Source organism: Lates calcarifer, linkage group LG15 (genome assembly GCF_001640805.2).
Source record: "Lates calcarifer isolate ASB-BC8 linkage group LG15, TLL_Latcal_v3, whole genome shotgun sequence".
NCBI lineage: Eukaryota > Metazoa > Chordata > Actinopteri > Centropomidae > Lates > Lates calcarifer.
The window spans coordinates 18,147,079-18,163,603 of record NC_066847.1 but is presented as its reverse complement, the minus strand read 5'-3'; the positions used below and the strand labels follow the sequence as shown (position 1 = coordinate 18,163,603).

Sequence of the window (16,525 nt, the reverse complement as noted above, 5' to 3'; positions counted from 1 at the left end):
AGATTAACCTGAACTGAAAAAATAGATGATAGTGAGATATGAAAGACTCTCAGAAAGAGCACTTCTGTGTTTCGGGTCATCCCATAGCCGGAATATATGGGTCGCCCTCCGCACCGTGTCCGGTCTAACCCATACGTCCCTGGGTCTGGGTCTAACCCCGGGCTGACCTCACACAGCTGACGGAAGTGACGCGAAGTTGTTGACGCGAGGGGCTTGCTGGGAGAGTTTTAGCTAGACGCCATTTTGCTCCTGGAAACAGAGGGAGAACAGCAGAGGTTGTAGCGATTAAACACCCGTACACATTTCCAGTTAAATCAGCTCTTCAGTGGGTAAGACTCAGTGTTATGTTAAGGTGCTGAGGAAGCTGATGTGGTTGTTAGTGCGACCACATACGTCCTAGATATGTGACACAACGCAGCGTTAGCTCAGGAGCTAGCCGTGATGCTAGTTTAGTAACTGGCCAGGAACAGCCCAAACCTATAATGTTGGGCTGCCGGGAGAGATGTTTGTTGAAATTCATTAAACAAAGCGCTGCTGGGTGATTAGCCTCAGCTGTGTTTGTTTAGTCCTCGGCTGAACAGGCTCGATCCAGGTCGGTCTTGACTGTGCAGCTAGCTGTTATTTGTAGGGAGTTGGTCATGACCTCCTTTCCTATGCGGAGAGGCGGCTGGTGTAACGCTGCTAAACACGGCCTACACCGGAGAAGTAACCCAGATGGTTCGTTTAAGACGAGAGCTGAGAGTCTGTCACTGTGGACGAGCCTGACACCTCCTCACATGACATGAGGGCGAGGACAACTGTCAGCGTTAGCTCACATTAACGTGTTGTGGTCTGCGTTTTCACTATCCACGGCGTAAAGTCACACAGTGCTGAGTGATATAAACTTCCACAGTTCTCAGCGCTTTGAAACTCGTGCCCCCCTGTATGATGCAGATGGAGATTACAGCCACTGCAACAAGTGTTGTCTCATCTCCAAGTTGTACTGCTTGTACAGTGGAACGTAATCATCCTCATAAAGTAGTGAAGTCGACATCAGTGTGGACGTCGAGTCAATCATTGTACCACCTCAGCTCTTAAGTGATATAATATGGTGTAGATAGTATTGTATGTAATATTAATTGCATCTCCATACTCCTACATTTATCAAAAGCAAGTTAGTCAATCATTATTTCCTCAGTCAGCTTTCATTGGTTTTGACAGCTGTTGTAAGGGTTGGGCTGGTCCAGTCTCTACGCCTGTCAGGTGTTAAAGGACCGCTGCAGCATGTGTGATGATGATGTGATTTGTTAGTATTTATTTATAATAAGCTTAACATCATTAGTTTGGACTATATATTCATAACATTACTCTCCCACAACACAGTTTCACATACATGCTACTGCATTTTGAATAAGCTCTATTGATGTCCCCTGCAAACTGCTGTGGATTCATCTGCAGAGCTGAAGCTGGAGAGTGGTCATTATATCTGCTGTAACTAATTCATTTTCCACTGCACTCACTAGAAAAGATGGGTTTTATTGGGCTCATTTTGCACAGGTGTTGATTTATGATTGAAATGTAACTGCGTTTTTTAAATCGTATTTTGGAAAGAAGCCAGTTCTTAACTCTGAAACAAACTGTCTCTTATCTCATTTGCATAGAATATTATTTTGTACCTATTACTGACAAATACATATAATAATACTTAACAACAATCTGCAAAGTCACATACAAGAGTATTTTCAATAACTGTCACATACTTGATCATAACTGCCTGTCCTTCACACTGACTCTTCAGACACTATGGCGAGTCCAGGAAAAGACAGCTACAGGATGAAGAGCTATAAGAACAAAGCATTAAATCCTCAGGAGATGCGTCGAAGAAGAGAAGAGGAAGGAATCCAGCTACGCAAACAGAAAAGAGAAGAGCAGGTAAACGCTCTTTCACCTTGAATCACTTGATTAAAACCCATTTTACATTAAGGGGTGTATTTTAATTGTACAGCAACAACAGAAAAGTGGTAGGTCTGTAATGATTTTGCAGCAGCATGAAATGCAAAAAGGTGTGGTGAGTAATAGGGGTGTAAATCACAAGTTGTGCCCACTCAGGTGAAGAAAGACGTGTTTGGATAATTTCAAAATAAGGGCGCGTCTTACAAATTATTATACTGTGACGGATTGTGATAATATACATTATGTTAGTGGTTAGTGAAGAAACGCTGTTCAGACTGTTAAGTTGAAGTCCTGTTATTCCAGGGTTAATGAACATATTTCCAGCTTAGACACGGTGAAGCCTGTCTGTCATGTCAGCTGCCTGTGATGGGCTGGGAGCTGGGTATGGAGGCAGGATTTCCACAGAAAAAGGGGCTGACAGTGACTAGATGTAGGGAGTGGCTATCACAAAGAAAAAGTTCTGGGTTTTGTTATTTTTTTCAGCATTGGCTACACAGGAGCCTGTGCTTAATAAAAGTTGTGATGAAACGAGCTGACGTCTCGGCAATTGCTTGGCAAGGGACATCACAACATATCTGATATATGATTGGTGTTTTCACTTTGGATCGATGCTATTGGATCGTTGATGATTGAATCGATCTATCGATGTAGATCGATGTATCGTTACACCCCATTGAGTAATAAATACATTCTCATCCAGTCACATCACTGGTCTCATTGCTCTGCAAGAGTGGAACCAATCACAGTGAAGCATGAAAAACAACAGCAGATGTGAACAGTACCACAGATGTGCAACAGGTGGTGTGTGTTTTTCACAGAGGTAGTATTTATAAAGCAGCTTCCTAGATCAGGTTCTACAAAGTGCTTCACAGTAAAAGATAGAGGTAAGGCAAAACCAGTAGGGACACTGTAAAGTTAATATGGTTAATTAGTACAACAATTATCAGTTAATATTTAATTATATATTTACAATAAAGAAAGTAAGAAGAATAGAAAAATAGTTTGGTTAACCAGTTTGTATGACCACATCAGTGTGATGCTATTCAAGTCACAATTCTCTGTAACTAGCGTTGTTGTGAATTTCAAGAATAAAACATGAAAACACAATGTCCACACAATGTCACAGCTGCTGCATCATTTCAACAATCATGTGTCCTGCTGCCTTCTCATGCTGCAGAGATTTATTCTTTAAATGCATCTACCAGATGGAGAGTGTTAAAACAAAGTCAGGAAATTACCAAACTGTTGTTGCGCTGTCACGATTTTGTTATAGCAGCGTTAATTGCTCTAATTTTTTTCCAACACACTTGTGGTGTTTAGAAACTAAACATTTAGTATTTGTGTACTCGGTCAATAGTATATGAGAGAGATTGCTGCTGTCTCCAGTTTTCAGACCCTTAACTGGTCTCAGATACAGTTAAACCTCTGGCCCAGTTTTTGCATGCGTGCTTGTGTGTTCAGTGTCACCATCACCTCATTAAGCCAAGGTGGTAAAAATATAAACAGCAGGTTAATCATATGACCATGACTCTCTGCCAACAGCTGTTCAAGAGGAGAAATGTGTGTGTACCTTCGAATGATGAATCAATGCTGGAATGTCCGATCCAGGATCCAGACATCAGCTCCACAGTACCTGTTGCAGGTGTAAGTATTGGTATAGTGTTGTGTTCTGTCTTTAAATGTATTTGTCTATTATTTATTGCTGAATCTACAGTATCATTAGATCATTTGTTTTTCTAACTGTGCTTGAGCATTCTTAGAATTTTGAATGTTGATTTTTGTGCAGGATGGGGTAATAACGTCTGATATGATTCAGATGATCTTCTCTGAAGACCCAGACCAGCAGCTTATTGCTACACAAAAATTCAGGAAATTACTCTCCAAAGGTTTGTGTTGCATCCTGGCAATCCTAACATTTACATAAATTATTTAATCTGAATTTCAAGTAATAATCTCTCACAACTTTATCTGTTGTACCACTCTGTCACTCATACACAACAGTATGAAAACAGCACCAACTTTTGAGATCACTACATCTCTGCAAAAACCACATCAGTGATGACTAAAGACAGCTAAAGTTGCAAGAAAAAGTATGTGAACTCTTTGGAATTTCAGGGTTTTCTGCATTAATTTCTCCTAAAATGTGATCTGATCTTCATCTAAGTCAAGGGTATTGACAAATATAATGTGCCTAAAATAATAACACATTTTTTTTATCTTTCATGTCTTTATTGAACACACTCATTCAACATTCAAAATGGTAGTGGAATTAATAGCTGGTTGACCCCCCCTTGGCAGCAATAACCTCAACCAAGTGCTTCCTGTAGCTGTGGACCATACCTGCACATGGTTCAGGATGAATTTTAGCCCATTCTTCCTGGCAGAGCTGCTTTAGCTCTGTCATATTCTTTGGATGTCTCATGTATATGTCTCTCTTCAAATCATTCCATAGCATCTCTATTGGATTGAGGTCTGGGCTCTGACTTGGCCACTCCAAAAGGTGGATTTTGTTGTTTTGAAGCCATTCTGTTGTGGAATTGCTCCAGTGTTTTGGTTTGTCCTGTTGCATCACCCAACTTCTACAGAGTTTCAGCTGACATACAGACATCCTCACATTATCCTGAAGAATTTTTTGATACACTTGGGAATTCATCTTCCCCTCAGTGATTGCAAGCTGGCCAGGCCCTGATGCAGCAAAGCAGGCCCAAATCATGATGTTTCCTCCACCATACTTTACGGTTGGGGTGATGTTTTCATGATGATATGCAGTGCCCTTTTTATGCCAGATGTAGTGCTGCATGTTCTTTCCAAATAGTTCAATTTTAGTTTCATCAGTCCACAAAACATTTTGCCAGTACCGCTGTGGAGTGTCAGTGTGCTCTTTCACAAACTTCAGGTGTGCAGCAATGTTCTTTTTAGTAAGCAGCGGCTTCCTTCATGGTGTCCTGCCATAGACACCCTGCTTGTTCAATGTTTTGCGTACTGTAGACTCATGAACACAGATGTTAGCCAGCTTCAATGATGCCTTCAAATCTTTGGCTGTCACTCGGGGTTGTTTCTTTACCTCATTGATCAGTCTTCTTGTGCTTTTGACTGGGTGCCCACTTCTTGGTAGAGTAGCCACAGTCCCAAAGTGTCTCCGTTTGTAGATTGTTTGCCTAACTGTAGACTGGTGAATTTCTTTGAAATGACTTTATAACCCTTTCCAGCTTTATGTAAATCAACAATTCTTGATCGTAGATCCTCTGAAAACTTTTTGCCGAGGCATGGCTCACATAAGCGTATTCTTCTTGTGATGAGTAAAGTCAAAAAGTTTGAGTGGTTTTTATCAGTCAAAGTAGCTCTAGTCCATACCTCCAAACTCATTTTTTTAACAAGACTCCAGGTATGCTAACACCTGACTCCAATTAGCTTTTTTGAGGTCATTAATTCAAGGGTTCACATACTTTTTCCACTTGCACTATGAGGTTTTTATGGTTGCTCTCAATACAAACATGAAAGGTCAGATTTTTTTTGTGTTATTATTTTAGGCACATTATATTTGTCAATACCCTTGACTTAGATGATCAGATCACATTTTAGGAGAAATTAATGCAGAAAACCCTGAAATTCCAAAGGGTTCACATACTTTTTCTTGCAACTGTATCTAAATTTAAGTAATTACAAACATGTATAAAAAATAAATGTTGATATTTTTGAGGAATACACAGAGTTTTGGTGATCACTAGACACTGTTTAGTCATCAAGTGGAATCACTTCACTCTGTAATGGACTGTTGCAGTGTCAATATTATGAGTTAGTTTCACTTCCATTCAGAGGAGCACTTTCTACTGAACACAAAGGTAAACTGACCTATAATCTCTTTGTGCACATTAGTTGATCTGAGCCACCACCTTGTTTTAAAGCTCTTCCGTTACATTCAATAAGAGATGAGTTGTGATCTGTTCTTCTGCACAGAGCCCAACCCGCCCATAGATGAGGTCATTTCCACTCCTGGTGTTGTCACTCGTTTTGTGGAGTTCCTGAAGAGGAGCGAAAACTGCACACTGCAGGTGAGAGCTACACAACACTGCACACGGCCTATGTGCATGAAGCTATGATTAGCAAGACATATCAGACATACGTTTAGTGTTTTATCTGATACAGAATCCATTCAGGTTTTGAGCACACATTTTGTGTTCACCATGTAACGTAAGCAGATAGATCTCAAACATTCCCACCTACAATAAATTCTACCTGTCAAAGTAATGAATGTGTATGTTCTATGTTGAAGTAGATGTTTACAGGGGACTGATGGTCATGTTTTTAAATTGCCAGATTCTAATATCAGACTGTGGATTAACTGAAGTGTCGCATGTGTATCTTGTGTGTGTTCCCAACAGTTTGAGGCAGCCTGGGCACTCACCAACATCGCCTCCGGCACCTTCCTGCACACCAAGGTGGTGATTGAAACTGGAGCTGTTCCCATTTTCATTGAGCTGCTGAACTCTGAGTATGAGGATGTCCAGGAACAGGTGAGACATAGATAACATACGAAATATGGGCGTATGTGTTATTATAGACCATAAAACATTAAACATTACATTTGAAATGCATTACTTACAACAGATGCAGTGGTGAGGTTCTGGCCTTACAATGCAAGATTACTGTTATACAGGGACAGATATGACGTAGGCTGTAAAGTAGATGGCTGATATTTCTCTCCTTCACTCAGAAATCAACAGAAAGCCTTTCTCACCTGATTGGACAAAATCGACCACTTAGAGGTGGACAGTACAACAATATATACCATGACAAGATCTACAACCGTTTGAACATCTCCGCTTATATTAAATTATGTTCCAAAACAATGAGCAAATCACACATCAGTGTGATGAAGATGATCTATAATTATTGAATACTTATTGAATTTGCTGATTTGACAAACACAGACAGAAAACAATGTCAGTTTTTTTGTCCTTTTTTTGAACCATACTTTCTTGCTGTTCTTTTCTAAGCACATTTCCTGCATTATTAATTGATGTGTTTGTGGTGTTGCAAACAAACTGTTGCATTTCTTTTCCTGCAAGAAAGAGTATGTAGAACTTGGATTTAATTTCACCTCCTGAGCACTGCTGAAGTCCTGGTTCAGGATCTTTCCCCTAAAGTGGGAAGACTACTAAAATAGAACTAAAATCAGAACCTGTGACAATACATGTACTTTAAGTTCCTGCAGTGGAAAGGCAGATGCATATTGATGTGACAATATGAAATATACCTTGATAGATGATTTAATCCATACAACCCACAAATAGCACCATTTCCCAGGCTGCCATGTGTCTGTTTTAATTCTTGAACTATTGACACAGTGACTGTCCTAGATTATGCACAAAAATCGGTTTCTGATACATCCGAGGTGAGAAATGGTCGCAGAAATGTTTGTAATTTCATATCTGCAGTGTCTGGTTTTAGTAGCCTTCATGTCAGGATCAGGAGTGTTGGAGGTAGCAAGTCACATCCTAAACAGTTCACTGAAAATGTTGAGCGTCTGTCCTGTCAACACTCTGTGGATGTTTTGGACTCTGCTGACTGTGTTGTGTTTCAGGCGGTGTGGGCATTGGGGAACATAGCAGGAGATAATGCTGAGTGCAGAGACTATGTGCTCAACTGTGGCATCCTGCCATCTCTACAGCAGTAAGTGTCTATCCTCTGTCTGTCTGAATGTGTCAAACATTACAGTCTTTATATTACAACAACTGGATCCTGTGTTGTCATGTCAAGGCTGCTCGCTAAATCCAACCGTCTCACAACAACCCGCAATGCAGTGTGGGCGCTGTCCAACCTGTGCAGAGGGAAGAACCCGCCACCGGATTTTGCCAAGGTGAGTTCACTCATCATGACTTTGAAAACTGAATGAAATTGAAATTGGAATACTGGAGTCCATTTGCATTATTTCTGCTGTCAGCATTAATTTTTGTATTGTTCAGTCAGCTCTGGTGTTAAACTGTCCCCGTGTGTTTGTTGCCCTTGTCTCTGGTGTGTGTCAGGTGTCTCCTTGTCTCAGCGTGCTGTCCCGGCTTCTGTTCAGCAGTGACCCAGATGTACTGGCTGATGCTTGCTGGGCTTTGTCCTACCTTTCTGACGGCCCCAATGAAAAGATCCAGACAGTCATTGACTCAGGGGTCTGTCGCAGACTGGTGGAGCTGCTCATGTAAGAAACTGAGACTAGTTAAATCCTGATTCACTAGAGGAAGGACAGGACAAGCTGAACTGTCAAAATATCAAGCTGACATGTACATGGCAATACATGACCAAGTGTTAGAATAAAATAATGGACACAGAGAGGTGAGTCCATTATTTTGTCCTGGGACACTTTAGGGTGCATTATTGTGTAACACATGGTTGTCTTCACCTCAGTGTTGTAGTGTGAAACAGAGCGTTGGTGCCATGGTCACCTGCACTTTGATGTAAATTTTCAAACTAAATTTAAATGGTGATTTGATTATGGCCTGAAACAATGTCGATCAAACATTCATTCACATTCATGTTTTATGAATGTGAATTGTTGTAATTTCGTTACACAGCTGGGATCACACTTGCCCATAGACATATCTAGAAGTCTGGCATCAACAGGTCCCACTCTACAGCAAATCCTTCTCTGCACCAGTTTCCAGTTTCCTCCCTTTCTCTGCCTTCAACATTTGTGTCTTTTTGAATGAGCTCCTCATCTGTGCACTACTGTAAATACAGTCCACCATCAGATGACTGCAGATCATCCTCATAATAGACCACAAGATAATCCACCACTGCATTTAGCAATGTGAGTGTCCTAAGAAGGCAGTGAAAGTCAGCCTCCCTCATCAGGGTTGACTGTTCCAGGCATCTAGTTTCTGTATTAACTTTCAGGCAGACTCTCAGACAAATGTTTGAAATGATTCATGTAAAAAATATTTATTTGTCAAAAGCTGTAGGGATCTTGTTCTGCTTGCCCTGATACACATTGTTTTGCACTGGCCCTTGTTTATACAAATCTGGACAATGGGCCAGGCAAGTACAACAAGATGGCCACATTTATGGGAAATACATCAGGTTGAAATATACTGGGATGTTCTTTAAGGTACTGAAACAAATATTTTTTGTGGCTGCAGTACAGTGGACTTTAATTGAAATTGCTGGTGTCACATAATTTCTGCTGTTGTTGTTGTCAGTAGAAGGTTTTGAGCAGATTCATGCAGAGTACAGATAAAGTTGTTCGTTGTTGGACAAACTGATGATCTTTAATTGATTACTTTCACTCTCTCAATGATTTATCATGAAAACTGTCAAATGAGGAAACTGAATGTCAGCACAACATTCTCTCCGCCAGTGTCTTTCACTCTGTGTGAATGTGTCTTTGTGTTTTTATAGGCACAGTGACTATAAGGTTGTTTCTCCTGCTTTACGTGCGGTGGGTAACATTGTAACAGGAGATGACATCCAGACTCAGGTAGAGGTTCAGTTAGTCACAGTTTACACTCTCTTTATTTCTTCACTCATTTTTAGTCGCACAGGATCAAACACAGTATTTGATATGAATGTTGAACCTGATGTTTGCGTGTTTGTCATCTCAGGTAATCTTGAACTGTTCAGCACTGCCATGTTTACTCCACCTCCTCAGCAGTCCTAAGGAGTCCATCAAGAAGGAGGCGTGCTGGACTGTGTCCAACATCACAGCAGGAAACAGAGCTCAGATTCAGGTAAAGGCTGCCTCACCTGGTGCTCAGTGTTTCTGAAGAAGGGCTACTGTTCAGTACAGCTGACAGCATTTCTTCTCTCATCAGAATGTGATTGATGCCAACATCTTCCCAGTCCTGATTGAGATCCTTCAGAAGGCCGAGTTCCGCACAAGGAAGGAGGCAGCCTGGGCCATTACTAATGCCACCTCCGGGGGCACTCCTGCACAGATAAGGTGTGTTTACCTGTCGCACTGGTTCTCTATGATGCAGACTGACTAGTCCACATTTCTCTCATGGATAACAGGGAACATCACCAGGGATCATAGGAATGCAAAACAGTTTTTCTCATCTCCCAGACAATCAGTGCACTCAATCCTTTTCAGAAAATCAGCACTGACAGTTCCAGATTTGATGGACTGATTTGGTTTGATCTGCCTGTCAGTAATGATCTGAAATTAAAAATAAATAGGCTTCTATTTACAACTTAAAAATAAAGGAATAATAAAATAAAATGAATAATTTCATGAATAACCAATTGCAATTTATTGCAAATAAATTGAACTTTAACATCTGCCCTGGTGTGAACAGGTATCTGGTGTCTCTGAATGCCATCAAACCTATGTGTGACCTGCTGACAGTGATGGACTCTAAGATCGTGCAGGTGTCTCTAAACGGTCTGGAGAACATCCTCAGACTGGGAGAACAGGAGGCCAAGCAGAATGGAACAGGCATCAACCCATACTGTGCTCTCATTGAGGAGGCTTATGGTACAGCTCTGCAGCACATCACACAGTTAACACGACAGCACTGAACAAATACATCACTCACAACAGCACGTTCTGCACAGTCAGCCTGTCTATGATTAATGTTCTTGTTACAACACACTCATCTTGTATTTGTGATGAAGTAGTTTTTACTGTGCAACACATATACATCCATATTTTTGATTGAAACAACTTTGAACAGCTGCATGTTTTGCTTCATCAGCCTTTTAATTCAGTTTTAAACAAGTTGTTAACTCAGACAGCTTCAGCTTTGCCTGAAGAAAATACTACTAAGAACACTAAGAAATACTATTAAGAACAAATGGAAGGCAGTTCAATGCAGGAGACAGCTTTTCAGAGAAATACAGTTGGTGCTATGTAGTAGTGTAGAAGTATGGTAGAGAGACAGAGACTATGAGCTTTGTATGTGTGGGTGCACTCCTGCAGGCCTGGACAAGATTGAGTTCCTGCAGAGCCATGAGAACCAGGAGATCTACCAGAAGGCCTTCGACCTGATTGAACACTACTTTGGCGTGGAGGAGGAGGACGCCAGCCTGGCTCCACAGGTGGACCAGAGTCAAGGCCAGTTTGTCTTCCAGCAACAGGAAGGACCCATGGAGGGTTTCCAGCTTTAACTCCACCTCACCTCCACAGCCCCTTCTTCCTGGTCTCTGAGCCTTGGCCCGCTGGCCTTGAAACTCTCCTGGGACCTCACCTTGTCTCTGCCGGGCCAGCTCCACCAGCTCCTCCCCACACCTCTACCCCTATGCCTTCACAACAACACATACTCTACAGAGACACAGAGGTTTGTGAATATGGAGATGGAAAGTGAGAGCTCATCTGGCTCCATGATGTGGAGACTGTGGGAGCCTGACTGGAGGGCTCAGCTTTGCTGGTTTCCATCCCACTATGAGATGTCTATGCCATGGGAAGCCAATTCTTTTTTTTTTCTTTAGTGCTGCAGTATGACGTTCCTTTGACTTCCTGTGATATTTTTATCATTCTAAATGAAGTTAATAATATTTATGTTACAATTAGAAACTAGTGTCTCCAAATCAGCATCAATATCCCTTTTTGAATGTGAAACTACCTCTTCAGTCTTCAGAAAGAAAGAAACTGAAAGAGAGGAAGGAGGGAAATAAAAAGCCCGAAATGAACAGATAAAGCATCAGACTGATTTTTTTTTTCTTCCTTTATTGTGGCTGAAATCCAATCTTGAATAAAATCCTTGGTGTTGAAATTCAGGGTGCAGTGGCTGACCTGTCAGCAGTCTGTAGGCAGGTAGTGGATGTAAATACAGTACTACTGTACGCCCTGGTGTTGCCATACTTTAAAGTCTGAAGCAGCTGCATGTCTCTCTGGGTTCTTTCTCCTCTCCTGTCCTTTTAACAGGACTTGAAGAGCACCTGGAGACTTGAGGTCTTTTATTTATTTGTTTTGTGGAAGCTGTGGAGGAGCTTCTCCTTCTCTTCTGAAGGCACCTGCTTCCTGGATTATGTAACTGGCCCTCTGGCCAGAGTTAGTTTGAAATCTGTAAGTCCGTGTTGGCTGTTCAGTAGTGTTTTTGCTGCTTATTTTAAATGGCCTATTTCGGAAAGCAGTATGAGAGCAGGACAGGCGCTGTCTGAGTTACATGATGCAGTGTGTGCAGCCATCTTGTTAGTTAAATGAAATCCTTGCTCTGTTCTCTAGTTTGTCGCTCTGAACTAGCAACATGATAAATGATAAATTATTTTTCTGCCTGCAGTCATTTCCTGGATATGATGGCATTAGTCGACTGACTCGGAAGGTTTTGTATATTATATATACATGTAGGAAAGTGTAAAGAAAGTATTTAAGTGGCTGCAGGAAGGTGTGATATGCAATTATGTTTTCTGGCTGATATGCAGTTGTAGTATTTCCAGTCCATCACTGCTTCTCCCTTATGCACCCTCAACAGTTTGTTTTATTTGAAGGAGGTTTGTCTCCTCTGAACCTTTATGCTTTGATTTTTATTCATGTTCTCATTTTGTGGTTGAAGTCTTAAGATGGAAGCACAGTGTTTTTTTTATTTCTTCTTCTACTTTCGGCTCTAGCCCTGAAATATGATTGACAGTTTTTTGATGTGTGCACATTTGAGTACAGCTACATTAATTGGTGGAGAACAGAACATGAAATTAATCTATATTTATGTGAAATGGAAAATATTTGTAATGCAGAAATTACATCAAACACATTCAATTGTGTATAGTTTTCTAATATTTCTGGTTTGTATGATTGTATATCATTTTTTAGGTTTTGGTAGTGTTTTTGTTTTCTCCTGTTTGGGATTCATTTGCTGTGTTGTTGTGGCTCTCAGTAGAAATGCCTGTTAGAAGTACAGCAGCCCGTGTACAGGAGTGATTTACTGTATGCAGCCACAGTCTGTCTGTGGTTCCTAACACTGACTGGATCACAGCTGGCTCAGGCTGTCTGCCTGACTCTTTTGTATGGGGATGCACACTTATGTTGTGTAACAAGAATTAATAAATTGATCTGTTGGCTACAAACCACACACACACTTGCTTCACTTCTTGTTGTGTTGTTGTTGTTGGATGTTTGTCATACTGACTTACTGTGATGTTCACTGGTGAATTGAGCTGACTGATGATGGTCTGTCTTTCATTCCTCCACCAGGAGCTATAACACATGGTAAATTGTTAAACATGTAAGAGCCCAGGCTGTTCAGTTGATCAGCACTGAAGTCACAGTCAAACTTTTACTACTTTTACTGACATCTGAATACACCACTAGTTGCCAGGAAATGAGATGCAATAAAAGAATGTGCTGTCTTGTTTTTTGTTTTTTTTTCAATAAATCTGTCACAGGGAGAATGAATGAATCATTTTGCACAATCACTGAGGCAGAATTGTAAACATTGTATTATTAGTAACTGGAGAAAAAACTAACAGCAACATGATTGCTGTTCAGCACTAAATTCAGCACAGTCCAAGAAACAGGAGGGAAAGTCCTAGTCAGCTGTAAAGTCAGCGACAAAAGATCCAGTCAGACTGGGTCAGCCACCTCAAGGTGAACTAAACCATCTCCAGTGCAGTGCTGCAGCTGTGAGCAAGTCAAACACCTCTGCTCTCTATTGTCACACTCACATGGAAAAATAGTTTTGTGTGGAAACAATGCAACTTGTCTTTTTCATACTTCAGACTCAGACAGCCTCAGGTTTTATCATTAAAGGGGAAACTGCACAACACACACTAATAAAAGCAACTGTCTCCTTTCAGCCACACTTACAGAACATTTATGTTGATTTTAATAATGTCTCTGTTTGTCATCCTTGTCTCCTCTTAATGTTTGATGAAACACACATAGGACAAAATGCAGACTACATGCTGTGGATGAGTGGGTTCCATCAAATGTCTCTGGCTGTGTTCCTCATCCATCCAATAAACAGCTGTAAGGCTCTTTATTCCTTCTCAGATATTACCAAAATGACTCTTTCCTCCAGCTCAGGCTTTTTCAGGTATTTATATAAAGATAAATGTGCATTAATTCTAGCACCACTGGATTCAAATAGCAGCTCTGTTTTTTGTCAATCTGTTGCCATGGTAAACTGTAGTATCAGAGCTCCATTGATGTTGGCTCTTTTTCATTCACAACACACACACTTAACTCAGACACACATTGATCTCAGTCACTTTTGTGGACATTACATTACATTATTCATTTCCTGTAGACCAACCCCAGCTACTTGTGTAACCCTAACCTTTATACTAATCTTTCCACTGACCCAGAAATCAGCTTTGTCCCAGTTGGAGACATGGCTTTTGTCCCCAATTTACTGGATACAGACACTGTCTTTTTTAAATCAGGTGTTTATGTCATGTAGTGCCAAAGTGTCCCTGAACAGTAAAGACTAGTAAGAACTACTTATTGCATAGTCACTGCTTCAGGAGCTGCAGACGTTTTAAATTGTGTGGCTCCAGGAGAGATGAAGTGAGGCCTAGACACTCAAAAGTGCTTTGATTACTTTTTGGAGTTCACCCTGTGTGTGTGTGTGTGTGTGTGTGTGTGTGACACATACGTCATGAATCATTCATGGTGGCTGAGATTTTAAGAAATCAAGACATACCTGCAGTCACATGATCAGAGACCTGGATACTATAATAATCATGTATCCTGCGCAATGAGAACCAGATTTCTCATGTCCCATTTAAATGTCACCTGAATAAGAGCAACACCTGGAGAAGACTCATGTCTGGGATAATGATGTGAACACACTCAGTGTAATGACTTTAATTCTTTATTAGAAACTTCTTATTCATTAACCTTTTAAAATGACTTTAAAATTCCAGACGTATTTTTTATTATTAAGACTTAACCAACATTTATCACGGGTGCTTCTGTGTTTCTTTCTTTCCTCTTTGAGTCGAGCACCGTAAAAAGTGAGGAGCAACACACAAGAGAAACAATACAATACCTTACTGTAGTTTCACAAGTCACGTATAAATCATGTGAAAGACCATAATTCAATACACAAGAGCAAGCTCATGGAATATGCCTGTGTGAAAAGTGTGAAATACAGCAACAACAGCGTAGTGCACCACATGGCTACACTCGAATAAAACGATGACATTTATGTTTACAATTAGAAAGAACCGTAAACATTTAAGCCTAGCAATACATACAATTTAACTCATATGAATAAATAATGAAATTCTCTCTTTTTTCTCCACGAACACAAGTTATTTCTCTAATAATAATGCATACATTCAGTGTTTCCACACCTTGTTCCGCTAACCAAAACTGCGGTCAAACCAGCCGACGTTCGTTTCTTCGTGGTCAAACCAGCCGACACTAAAATTGGAGTATTCTAGCCTTTATGGTAAATGCATTGAAACCAAATGAAACGATTCGGGTCGAGCAGACAGACATGATTATGAACTTCCGGTTTTCAAAATAAGATGTTGGAAAACAGTAAATGAATGAAAAACACAGTGTTCCATAATTTCTGGAAGCGGCTGATATATCTGACTTCAGGACATAGAGAAATTCCAAATTAAAAGTCCTCGATATGGTTACATTTCTCAACTTCGAGACTCTGTAAAAACATATTGCTCGATAATTTCTGGCAATGGCTGACATATCTGAGCACAAGAAAGAACCATTTTTTGATGGTTCTTTGAGGCACCTCTGGGGGTTCTTTAAAGAACCACTTGCTGAAAGGTTCTTTCTGGATCTAAAAATGGTTCTTCTATTTTTGTTGCAGTACCCAAGTGCTACAAAACTCCAAAAAATGTCCTCACATCTAGTTGTTATTTTGAAACTGAACACAGTCCTCAGTTAAGTTTATACATTTTGTTATAGTGATTAGGTAAGATCAGATCTGGGGGTCTCAATGCACTGTTTAGTACTACAATAAAATCAAAGAATATACTATTAATTTGTGACTTAATGTCAATTGAATTTCATTTGAATTTTTTTGTATTTAAATAAAATATATTACATCTTGATTAAATATCTCAGTGCTGGAATTAATGGAGTGCTGGTATTGACCAAGTCAGATTAGTTTGGACAGTTCAGCAAACACTGAACACGAGACTTACTCACACCAGAGACAATCTCTGCAACTGCCACCATTCCAATGGAGTTACATGCTTTATCCAGGGACAGCTAAAAATAAAAGAGCACTAGCAGATAACTCCAAAGTTTATCTTTTGATGGAGATTAATTATTGTTATTTGTTTCTCAGGGGTGTGTTTTGGGGGAGGTGGTGTGTGATTGGACACATCTGCTTTTTAACAGCTGTTATTGCTCAGCTTTATTACCTGCCTACACACTAACATAAGTGCTAACTGGCGCTTTGCCATCATTTGATATCTGACCACAGATTATTTATCCAGACTTACAAGCAGGTAAGCAGCTCTCCTGCACATAATCATAAACACACACACACACATAGAGAGAGAGAGAGAGAGAGATTGTCTAGGCTGGAAATGCTCTAAAAATAGATGGTGCTTGCTGACCGGTCATATTACTGCGTGGAGATAAATCTCATTATGTGAGGTTTATGCATATTGTCAGGTCAATCATATCATCTCATCCTTAACAAAAATAGTTCCAAAACTGTCTGTCCCGTTGCTTTCCTTCATCATTAACCTC

General features: G+C 40.4%; 1 protein-coding gene across 2 annotated transcripts; it reads left to right on the top strand.

The window, feature by feature from the left end:
• Window positions 1-169: 169 nt before the first annotated feature.
• kpna5 (karyopherin alpha 5 (importin alpha 6)) lies at window positions 170-12,923 on the top strand. Of its 2 annotated transcripts, none has more exons than XM_018665725.2 (14): window positions 170-329; window positions 1,778-1,911; window positions 3,475-3,576; window positions 3,719-3,818; window positions 5,890-5,984; window positions 6,315-6,446; window positions 7,517-7,605; window positions 7,693-7,792; window positions 7,959-8,122; window positions 9,319-9,397; window positions 9,522-9,647; window positions 9,732-9,859; window positions 10,215-10,393; window positions 10,838-12,923. In XM_018665725.2, the coding sequence occupies exons 2-14, from the start codon at window positions 1,783-1,785 to the stop codon at window positions 11,023-11,025; spliced, it is 1,611 nt and encodes a 536-aa protein (XP_018521241.1). In that variant the 5' UTR covers window positions 170-329; window positions 1,778-1,782; the 3' UTR covers window positions 11,026-12,923. The 2 variants fall into 2 exon arrangements, with proteins under 2 accessions (XP_018521241.1, XP_018521242.1); XM_018665726.2 differs by having other exon boundaries at window positions 192-275.
• The last annotated feature ends 3,602 nt before the right edge of the window (window positions 12,924-16,525 follow it).